This window comes from Carcharodon carcharias, chromosome 21 (assembly GCF_017639515.1).
Source record: "Carcharodon carcharias isolate sCarCar2 chromosome 21, sCarCar2.pri, whole genome shotgun sequence".
Classification (NCBI taxonomy): Eukaryota; Metazoa; Chordata; class Chondrichthyes; order Lamniformes; family Lamnidae; genus Carcharodon; species Carcharodon carcharias.
In genome coordinates this window covers 48,010,765-48,022,328 of record NC_054487.1, presented here as the reverse complement: position 1 = coordinate 48,022,328, position 11,564 = coordinate 48,010,765, and the positions used below count along the sequence as shown (strand labels likewise).

The window sequence follows — 11,564 nt, the reverse complement described above, 5'->3', positions numbered from 1 at the left end:
ACCACCACGTCATGCACCAATACTCACTCTAGCCCAACTATCTTTTGCACTGGAGATTGCACTGGAGGGGGTGCAGAGGAGATTCATCAGGCTGTTGCCTGGGATGAAACATTTAAGTTATGAACAGAGGTTGGATAGACTTGAAGGGTCATGAGGACTCGAAACGTCAACTCTTTTCTTCTCCGCCGATGCTGCCAGACCTGCTGAGTTTTTCCAGGTAATTCTGTTTTTGTTTTGGATAGACTTGAGTTGTTTTCGTTGGATTAGAGAAGACTGAGGGGCAACCTGATCGAGGCATACAAGATTATGACGGGCATGGACAGGGTGGATAGGGAGCAGCTGTTCCTCTTAGTTGAAGGGTCAGTCACAAGGGGGCATAAGTTCAAGGTGAGGGGCAGGAGGTTTAGGGGTGATGTGAGGAAAAACCTTTTTACCCCGAGGGTGGTGACGGTCTGGAATGCACTGCCTGGGAGGGTGGTGGAGGTGAGTTGCCTCACATCCTTTAAAAAGTACCTGGATGACCACTTGGGCACATCATAACATTTAAGGCTATGGGCCAAGTGCTGGTAAATGGGATTAGGTAGGTAGGTCAGGTGTTTCTCACATGTCGGTGCAGATTCAATGGGCTGAAGGGCCTCTTCTGCACTGTGATTTTGTGAACTCGAGTGCGCAAATAAATTTACACACATCTTCAACGGTTCAATTAGCTTTGAAACATGCAGAATACAGCAACCTTTATTACAAACTTCTATTATACTGCAAATAATTCTGCCTCCCAGGCCCAATAATCCTTTCTAATGAAAGGTCACAGACCTGAAACTTTAACTCTGGGAAAATTTTTTAGCTTGGTGGGTGGGCATGCACCCAACCCGCTCGAGCATGAAATGTCACATGTTGACCTCAATGTCAACGTGCAGTCACGCGATATTTCGGTCAGTGGGCACACGCCAGAGTGGGCAGTCGCCGACCGACAATTAAAAGGCCTGTTAAGGCCATTATCAATTAAGCTAAATTTTCCACTGCCTGTCCAACTTACGGTTGGTGGGCAGCGAAAAGGCCAAATGGCCTTTGCACTTTTCAGGAAACCTCATCCATGGGCGGGATGAGGTTTCCTAAAGCAAATAAAAATTTTAAAACGTAATTAGTAACATGTCCCTGCTCATTGTCACATAAGGGGACATGTTTTATAACATTTTAAATTTTTTTTCATAACTCTTCATCTCTCTGAGGCAGCTCTGTGCCTCAGGGAGATTATCAAGCGCTCTCCCTGCTCACCCTCCTTCCTCCCTCCCACCCACACAGGCAGCACTGCCGCTTGTGTCTCACACTGGGCAGGCCTTAATTGGCCCACCAGCGTGAAATCACCTTCCAGCTCCGATCGTGAGCGGCGGTCGGCTTCCCAGCCACTTCTGCCGAGCCCGCACAAGGCAAGATTCTGCCCGAGCTGCTGAATAGCTCCATCATTTTCTGTTTTTATTCCTATATAAAATCCATTATGGTTAGTAAGTAATATCAAATTTTGATAAATGCGCAAATGAGCAGTACTTTCAGTTCCTTCAGTTTGAATGATGAAATTTAGCTGTGTTTCAACAGCACACCTTTCTGCTCCTTTCTTTGGCATCTTAGTGGAAAGAATAAATGCAGATTTCACTCTTAGTTTTATTATAAAAATCAATTTTTCATTTGTTACAACTTAACTTGATAGTAACCGAAAGAGCTTTATACAAGGTGCTTTTTTTCTTTTTTTTTGAAAACACAGTTCAGACAAGTAAAGCACTTATTTTATTTTACATTTTCAGGATGTTATTAGGCAAATGGATAGGATTGACCAAATGTTGGTCATTAATATAAACACATCCTTGCAAAGCATATTGGTACCCGGGATTGCTCCTGGTACACCACAAGACTGTCAGCTACCAACTGACAGCAGCAGGAGGATCAAAAAAGGAAAAAAATGTGTAGAAGTTTACAATTAATGCATTCAGCAGCACCAGATCCTTCACTTCCAAACAATGTTGTTTGCTTTAGACACACACCACTAGGGTGTTTTTGTAACAGAATTTGGCACACAGAGTTCTATTATCACTCAGAAGTATACCAGGACAAATATACCAGATGTTCCTGGCACCATGTATACAGCAGCAGACAATTTAAAAATCCTCGTGTATAAATTATCCTATGCATGCTTCAAAGTTTTTTGTGGAAAATAGTGACTTAATTAAATAATTGAATACTGGAAACATCTTAAAGGGCTGCAACATGATTTAGGTATCCTGGGCATGTCATTCAATCATAAAGACCATTACAAAGTATTCAGTCTTTTCTACAAAATGTAATCTTTTTATACAATGCAATATATAAAGGTGATATCTGTATTTTGCACAGTACCTTAACTGATAATTGAAAATTACATTTAAAATGGAAAAAATAAACTCATCTGGCCATCTATTAAAAAAATCTGAGATTGTCATTATCCTTATACTAATGTTTTATAGAAAAATAAAATGATGCATAAAGTAATACAACTATACATGAAAGTACGGCAAGGATATATGGACAGGCTTTACAGAAATCTAATACAAGGTTATTTTATAGCTTATAAATAGGTTATCTACACAATATGTGGTATAAAAATACACTCAGAACATTTGTGGGCACTGAAGTTAAAAGCTCATTGACGAATTTAAAAGGTATCTAGGCATGGTTTATGCCCTTGGTCAAATAATTTTAAAAAGTCACAGATGCTATTCCAACATTTGTCCCCAGATTACTTTGAATGATGATTTTCACTACAAAGAGGCTGAATCAAGATGATTTCCCTCCAATCCCACCCCACCCTGACTATGCAGCAAGGGTGTGGAATAGCTTCAGAGCACATGGCACAAATTAGCTTTAAAAGCTGCAGAGTGGCTGACATTGGTTCATTGTGAAACTGTACACATTATTGGCACTGGTGTGACAAGAATCTCAGTACGTGACTCTACATGTGCTCTCCTTCAACTGAGCATTGCTGGAACAGCTTTATACAAAAACGCAAGAAAAAGATCCTCATGCCAGCTCTCCATGAGTTGCTCTTTTCAATTCTATAACAGTGTTTTGCAGCTGTTCTTCTCTTGGTGGAAGCGGAAGAATGTTAGCATTTCTGTTTTCACTGTAGAATGCACTGTGATTCTCTTTGGGCACTGGAGTTGCAATCCATCCAGTATACAGTACCCTGTTAATGTGTGTGCTAGTTTTCTTCTAAGTCTTCTTAGGTAAAGTTGCTTCCCTGGGTTAAGGCATTTTTGTTTGCATGTGGAAAAAAAGATTTTTTGTTTGTACAAATTTTTACATTTTTTATGGCACAACCAGCAGGTGCTGTTAGAAAATATATAAATATCCTCTCTACTGTACAAATTGTTTGCAGCTCATTTCCCTTCCCTCCCAATCTAATTTATTTTCACTGTACAAATCACACCTCCCCTCTTTAGTATTTCTTTTATGCAGTCTCTTCATATTAACAATTATTTACAATAGGCAAAGATGGCACTCAGGAGGAGTCTGTACATGGGGAGGGAGGGGGTGGATAAAGATGATGCGAGTAACTCCTTTCTGTATAAGGAGAGGGTGGGCAGCTTTCATAGTTCTCCTCGGCAGACAAGTACTGACTCCGTGGAGTTGGAGGCGGAGGGAAAGGCTCAGAGTCATAGTTCAAATCGCTATAACATTTTGTTGTACCAATTCTCCTCCCAGGGGTGTAATCGCTGTCACATACATCAGTACTGCAAGGCGTAGTAGGTGGAGCAAAATTTCGATAAGCATATGGTCTGTAGCTGTGAACAGGGGAAGAAAATACAAGGTATCAATATCAACTTGTTTGTAATTTTAATTTACTGGTTAAAATATTATAGTTTTATTACAAATAATGGTTGAGCACATATACTATAACACACAAAACTAATTAAAGTTCTTTTTAAAATGGTGAAAACACCCCTTACATTTATGTTTAAGCAGGAATGCCAGGCCTTAAATTAAACCAGATGCAACCAAGGTAACAAAACAATTAGTGGCTTACACGATCACCTATTTTTGAAGTATGGCTGAATAAACTTGTGGGGTAGTTATCTTTCCATTATACACCTAAATTTAAAGAAGCTATTCTAGTTCTACATAAAAATTAACTGAATCGTATCAGCACAAAATACTACAAAACAACAGTGAGATTACAGTTTAAACCCTCTCCTGCATACACCAAAGATATGGGAATACTGTTTGTCTTTCCAATATAACCTGTTCAAGTATATGAAACTCCTCTCAGTATTACACAAAAGTCTTTATTAAACTGTCAGATGAAACAGGAAAGTAAATAACCAAAATTCCAGTGTGTTTGATCATTTGAAGCTCCCAGAAATTTTACACTGAAGGTGCAGAGTAACTACAGGAAACAACTGCATTCAAAGAGGAAAAAATGCTTTTATCTGGTTTCTGTTAGCAGTTGCAAAGTAACGTAGTATGATATTGTGGTTAAGTGCACTCAGTTAAATTTCCATCTCGTTGTGTTCTTCATTTACCTGTATGATCTATGAGTAGAAGGGCTGTTTGACGAGTAACCAAATTCCATGGTATAATGTGAACGTTCGGTAGCTGGTGAAGGTGGAGGATTCAGCATCTGGAGAGATAAAAAAAAGAGTAAACTCTAAAGCTAAGTAAATTGTTTAGAAAGATATGTTCACAGTAGATAAATCCCCCTGTGTTGTGGTACTAAGCTACACAGGTTTCTCAGAGATTAATGTGCTGTGTTGCCTTATTTCAGGTAGAAGAGAGATAGAAAAAACAATTGTTGCAGTCTTCCCAAACTTGAGACTTGGGGGAGCAGAGAGGACAAAACAGAAATTCAGCTAGCCAGGTTGCTTGTCTCTGACCACATTTTGTTAGAGTGTGCATGTGTATATCAGTTATTGTGTACTCCAGCCTGCCAATACTCTGTCTATGCTACACATGTGCAAGGTCTGGAGTGTTGCTAATATCTGTTCTCAGAAAGTTTGTACTGCAGCCCGAAGGAGTCAGATGAAAAATATTAGCAAATTTTTTAAAAAAGAATCAATATAAATTTTTCTTCATGCAGTTTCGGAATGCAGACACAGATTCAGGAAAAAAAATGAAAAAAAAAACAAAAATAAAGGAAGGTTGAAGATTTTTTCAAAAATAGAAAGACATTTGCTTGGTTAAACTCAGACTATTCTTTAAAGAGGGGAAAAAAACAAAGTTGATAACTAAGCTGTCTACTTACAGGAGGAAAGTAAGTGCCTTTTGTACTTGAGGAGCTGCTGGATGAGGCCCCTGTAACATGAGCCCTGTCATACGGAGGCCCACTGCTTCCACCCATAATGCTCAGGGAACTCATCACAGACTTGCCACGGGACATACCTGCAATTAAAGAAAACACAACCCAGCAGTTACATTTATATATATATATATATATATATATATATATTTTATATACACATTATTTAGATATACTTAAGCAATTCACAATTTTATTTAAAAACGCAGATACAATCACTAGCCAGATCTTGTGTCTCCTCTCCTCCTTTATTTTACCATCTTTTCCAGGATTCTCCCTTATAACTGTTAATTTTGAAGTGGAGACTAAAGATGGAGAACTGGCCTGCTATGATTGTAGTTCTTTTTTAAATGGGTTGAAAATAGCTCACTTTTCCATAATGGTGTCTAAGTTTACAATAAGATAAGGTGTTTATTTATTGTCCAGTTAGATGGGTGATCCTCAATTATGGCAGTAGGGACTGCAATCAACTGTGGTACAGCAAACTTCTGGCACCTACAGGATGAAAAACCCGGTACATGTCTCAGTGGCCCAGCTGATAGAAAAAACGTAACAGAGTAGCATGAACTAAGAAAGCACCAAGTTCAACAGCCAATTTTTGCTGGAGTTGCTGTGCTGCTGCTATTGTTGATCCCAACATTGCTGGGCTGAGGAAAGCAAAATCTCAGTCACAGACCCCAATCCAACCAGTGAGCTCTTGGAAAACATGAATGTGGATATCAGTTAAGGAGAGGATCAGATTTAACTACAATATCTCCATGACTGAACAGTTTGCCAACAATCACTTTCCATGGTCCTTGGAGTGTGGCACTAGAGGATGTTCAGTGTCTATGGAACCATATACCTGGAGCAATAAATGGGAGAGAAGAGGGACAATGGCCAAATAAAAGATAACCTTAGTATGGCACTAGTATAAGAAAGTGTGCCAATAGCAAAACATACAAAAAAACTATCAAAATTTAATGCTGTAGTTATCAATCCAACATTTTTTTTATATAGAGTATCTAACACAGATTAAACTGATGTAAAGTACAATTTTTAAAAAATGCAGCGAGCTATATTGTAACAGCCTGTTCAAAAGGAAACTTTGCTACATATTTAAAGATAGAAAAAGCCTGGTTAATAACTACACAATTATAGCTTCTCAGTATGATTCCACACACAAGGCCTCAATTTTCAGGATTCAATGATAATAAAGCATTCCTACCTTGCAGCGATCCTGGAAGGGAGTTAGTATGTGGTACATAGCCTAGAGGCACTGAAGCAGATCCATGCACAACAAAATCATTTGTCATCGTTTCTCCATCACCTTTCATCCGTGGGCACAGAACACGTTGGCAGATAAAGTATATAGCTCCAATCACAAAGACAGAGAGGATTACACCAATAATTGAACCAATGGTGTTCGTAGGTTGAGGAGTGGGCTCCTCTGTTGGATCTGTAAGAAATTAACAAAAAAGTACATTACAAAGCCATGATTTGCATGATCAGCAGACCAAGAAGGTAAATTTGTTGCATCTGGTTGTCATTAAATGAACATATATTTACAGCCTCTGTGCATTGGTGCTTACCATAAGTATGTTCAAAGAAAAGAGGCAGTTAGATAAATTTATTTAAGATAGTGCTGGGTTTAGTTTCAAAAGGGAGAAGCAAACAGAAAATAATTAAAAGTAAATTTTCTGAAGCTGAATTGAAATTTCACTGCCTTGCTATGCTACACATTTTCCTAAGTTAGCTTAACAAAGCAGGAACAAAGTGAAAAGTATTTAACAAAGAAACAAGATCGCTAAGTTTTTATTTAAAATACTCAACTTGATCATGTCACAGAGACTATGAAGTACAACACTAACAGAAATCTGCAAGGCAGAAACTCAGTCTGCAATTACACAAAATTCTATTTCTAAAGTGCAAATTTCAATCTTAAAAATAGGATCTGTTCCACAAGTCGCTGTTATTTTTCCTTCCTCTCTCCTGCCCAACCCCCAACATAAATAAACTGTAATTCCCTCTTCTGTTTGCCAAATTTAAGTGCTACTCTTTGTTACAGCCAAATCATCACAGTTTAATTAAATTTTCCTCTGCCCCATCTCAGCACCATTTCCTGTATTTTAAAATGATTCTCTGCCATTTCCTATAGCATGTTATTTTGAATGCCTCAAAAATTCATTGCATTTGTGGGAGCTGCTTAAGCCAAAGAAAAAATCTTGCATGTAAGTAGCGAATTTCATGACTACTGGACATCCCAAAACACTTTACAACCAATGAAGTGCATTTGAAGTACAGTCACTGTTGCAATATAGGAACACAGCAGCCAATTTGCATACAGCAAGCATGATAATGACCAGATAATCCGCATGCGATGTTGATTGAGGGCTAAATATTGGCCAGGACACTGTGCTCTTCTTTGAAATAGTGCTATTCACCTGAGGGGGCAGACAGGCCCTCATTTACCATCTCATCGCATGGAGACAGCACCTCCGACAGTGCAGCCTTCCCTCAGTATTGCACTGAGGTGTCAGGTTTGCTTTCTGTGCTCACGTCTTGGAATGGGACGTGAACCCATAACCTTCAGATTCAGAGACGATAGTGTTGCCAATTGAACCATGGCCGACACCTGACAAAATGAACTGGCAAGTCAAAAACTTTCAGGAAACAAATCCTTTCTTTGAGTGTACTATGCAATTTTCACAATTTTGTTTAATCTCTGGTGTCCTATTATCTGCTTTGATGAGATCACTCAACTGGTACCTGTAATAATGTCAAACTAGAATTCTGATTGCCTGATAAATTTTCCCAATTGATGTCAAACAAGAACACAGTACAAGAAAAATGGACCTTAGCCCATCCGGGATCTGCTCTTAACTCCACCCAAATAAATATAGAACATTTTTTTTTGCTGTATTGTGGAAATTTGAAGGGAGAGAGAAAATCATTATTTTCTGATTAAAGTAAACTGCTATTTTACATTCACTGTAAATGCAAAGCATAAATGTATCAGAATAGAACCCTGTTATACAAACAACATGTTATTTGGTGACAGCTTACAGCAGGCAACTTCATCCGAATTGTCGGTGCAATCACTGTTATGATCACATCGTTTATGTTTGGCAACGCACTGGCCATTGGCACATTGAAACTGGTCCATAGCGCAGAGAACTGAGGAGAAGCAGAAAAAAGATAAGGCTTTACTTTGCTGAGAGGTCAAGTGTAATGGGGAGGTTCAGAGTTGGAATACATCTTAAATACAGAGCAATTTAAAAACAGTAGTCAGTTTTGCAACTTTTTCCAATATGCTATTGTAACCATCATAATGTTCAAATGAGAGGTGGTTTGGTAAAAAGTAATATGGTTAGATTTCTTGCTCACCTTTTCAACACCCCAGCTTCATCAATGTTATTTTGTGACTATTTGCCAGAAATTAGCCAAAAGTGGGATAAATTAATCCAGCTATCTCAGGACTATGAGATTCAAAACATTCCTGGGCTTTGAAAGTCAATGGTGCCACAATAACCTTCAGCTGTTTTATGGGCACTTAAGTTTCCAATGTGACGAGCAGAAAGCATATGCTCATTACAGCCAGAAGTGTGCCACTCATCATATCAGAAAAGGCAAAAAAAAAGGCATTCAGGGCATGTACCCGAAACAGGTATTAGACACTTTACACATTAAATATGCAACTAAAATCCATCTGAGGACCCCATGGTAAAACTGGGTAACTCTGAATATAGATGCAACCAGCCAGCTGCTTTCAGAAAACAACTTGGAAATGTGGGGTTTCGCTAGTGGTCCTTAAAGGAATTGCTGCAGGCCACCACCAGAAAGGTAAGTTATCAAAATATACTTAACTGAATATGATGCCAGGAGACGAGCTCTCGAGCGTGTACTCCCCCACCTACCCCTGATCCCAGTTACCCAGTGACCCTCTCCCAATCAGCCCCTCCCACAACTTTCTGAATCACTTTGATTCTTCCTACCCCAACCAAACCTACCTGGGGGCTAGTATTGCACCATGAAATTCTGAGGGTCTACATACAAATATATGGTAGTATACCGGTTATATTACAGAGGTGTGAGTTCAAATCCCACTATGATAGTTGGAAAAGTTAAATTCAGTTAATTAAATAAATCTGAAATAAAAAGTTTGCATCAGTAATAGTGACTATGAAACTATTGGATTATTGTTAGAAACCCAACTGGTTCACTAAATGTGCTTTGGGGAAGTAAAATCTATCATCCTTATCCAGTTTGGCCTTGTGACTCCAAACTCTCAGCAATGTGCTTTGATTCATAACTGCCATCTGAAATGGTCCAACAAGCATTCAATTGTGTCAACACTAATACGAAAAAACCATAATCAGAACAAAACCAGATAGATTACCTAACATCGAATGAAGCACTGGATTCAGACACAACTGTAAAGCCAGCTCAGTCAACACTGTAAAGTTCTAACAACTGGAAACTTGTGCCAACATTGGAAGAGTTGTCCCACTGACTGGTCAAGCAGCAACCTGACGGTCACAACAACAGAATCATACCTTACAGCTAATGTCCCAGACTCCTCCTTCACCATCCTTCCCTATATCCTATTCTATTGACAGGGCAGATACACTAGAGATGGTAGCACAGTGGTGTACACTCAGAAGGGAGTTGCTTTGGAAGTTTCAAAATTGACTCCAGGCCCCATGAAGTCTCATGGCATCAGATCAAACTTCCTGCTGATTACCACTTACCATCTTCCATCTGTTGATGGATCAGTGCTCTTCCATGCTGAACACCACATGGAAGAAGCACTGAGGGTAGCAAGTGCACAGAATGTACACTGGATGGAGGAACTTCAATGTCCATCACCAAGATTGGCTTGGTAGCAGCATTACCAACCAAGCTGGCCAAGTCCTGAAGGGCTTTACAAAACTGGGCCTGCGGCAGATGGTGAGTGAACCAACACGAGGAAGACCTACTTGACCTCACCACCACCACCACTACCAATATACTAGCCATAGATGCATCTGTTCATGACCTTATTTATAGGAGTGACCACCGCAGAGTCCTTGTGGTGACAAAATCCCATCTTCACACAGAGGATACCGACCATTATGTTGTGTGGCACTACCACTGTGCTAAATGAGATACCTTGTAGATGGTGCTACTTTGAGATGCCTTGTAGACTGTGCTAACCGAGATACCTTGTAGAGGGTGGACAGGCTTTGGAGAGTCAGGACATGAGTTGCCATCCACGGGGTTTCTAGCCTCTGACGTGGCCTTGTAACCACAGTATTTATATGGCCGATCCAATTTAGTTTCTGGTTAATTGTAAATAATGGGGGATTCAGCAATGTTAATGCTGTTGAATGTCATGGGGAAATGATTAGATTATCTGTTGCTGGTGATGGTCATTGCTTGGCACTGTGTGGCACAAATGCCAGTTATCAGCCCAAGCCTAAATGTTGTGCAGGTCTTGCTGCATGTGGGCACAAACTGCTTCAAAATCTGAGTCATCTTGAATGGTATTGAACACTGCAATCATTAGCAAACATCCCCACTTCTGACCTTGATGATGGAAGGAAGATCACTGATGAAGCAGCTGAAGATGATTAGGCTGAGGACACTACCCTGTGTAACTCCTGCAGTGATGTCCTGGAACTGAGATGATTGACCTCCAACTACCATAACCATCCTCCTTGTACAAATCTGATTCCAACCAGTGGTGAGTCTTTGCCCTGATTTCCATTGACTTAAATTTCAATTGGGCGCTCCTTGATGTCAAGCACAGTCACACTTACTTTACCTCTGGCATTCAGCTCTAGTCCACATTTGGATGAAGGTTACAATGAGGTCTGCAGCTGAGTGATCCTGGCAAACCCAAACTGAGCACTGGTGGGTAGGCTATTGGTGTGTAAGTGCTGCTTGATAGCTTTGTCAGTGATCCCTTCCATTATTTTGACTTAGAGTTGGCTAATGGGGCAGTAATTGGTCAGATTGGATTTATCCTCCTTTTGGTGGGCAGGTCATATCAGGACGATTTTCTACTTTGTTGGGTAGATACTAGTATTGTAGCTGTACTGGGACAGCCTGGCTAGAGGCACAATTAGCTCTGAAGCATAAGTTCTTCAGCACTACAACCAGGAGGTTGTTACGGCCTATAGGCTTTGCTGTATCCAGTGTGCTCAACTGTTGCTTGATATCACGGTAAATTGAATTGGCTGAAGACTGGTATCTGTGATGGTGAGATCCTCAGGAGGAG

At 39.9% G+C, this 11,564-nt stretch overlaps 1 protein-coding gene across 2 annotated transcripts in view; it reads right to left on the bottom strand.

Moving 5' to 3' along the window:
- Positions 1 to 1,645: 1,645 nt before the first annotated feature.
- Positions 1,646 to 11,564, bottom strand: part of lrp6 (low density lipoprotein receptor-related protein 6) — a 186,789-nt gene continuing 176,870 nt past the window's right edge. For both annotated transcript variants that reach the window (XM_041215904.1, XM_041215905.1), the window contains exons 19-23: positions 8,369 to 8,479; positions 6,531 to 6,761; positions 5,270 to 5,406; positions 4,551 to 4,648; positions 1,646 to 3,812 (exon numbers count right to left, since the gene is read on the bottom strand). In XM_041215904.1, the coding sequence (XP_041071838.1) occupies positions 3,530 to 3,812; positions 4,551 to 4,648; positions 5,270 to 5,406; positions 6,531 to 6,761; positions 8,369 to 8,479 (860 nt within the window). In that variant the 3' untranslated portion in view covers positions 1,646 to 3,529. The remainder of the gene's footprint in view (positions 3,813 to 4,550; positions 4,649 to 5,269; positions 5,407 to 6,530; positions 6,762 to 8,368; positions 8,480 to 11,564) is intronic.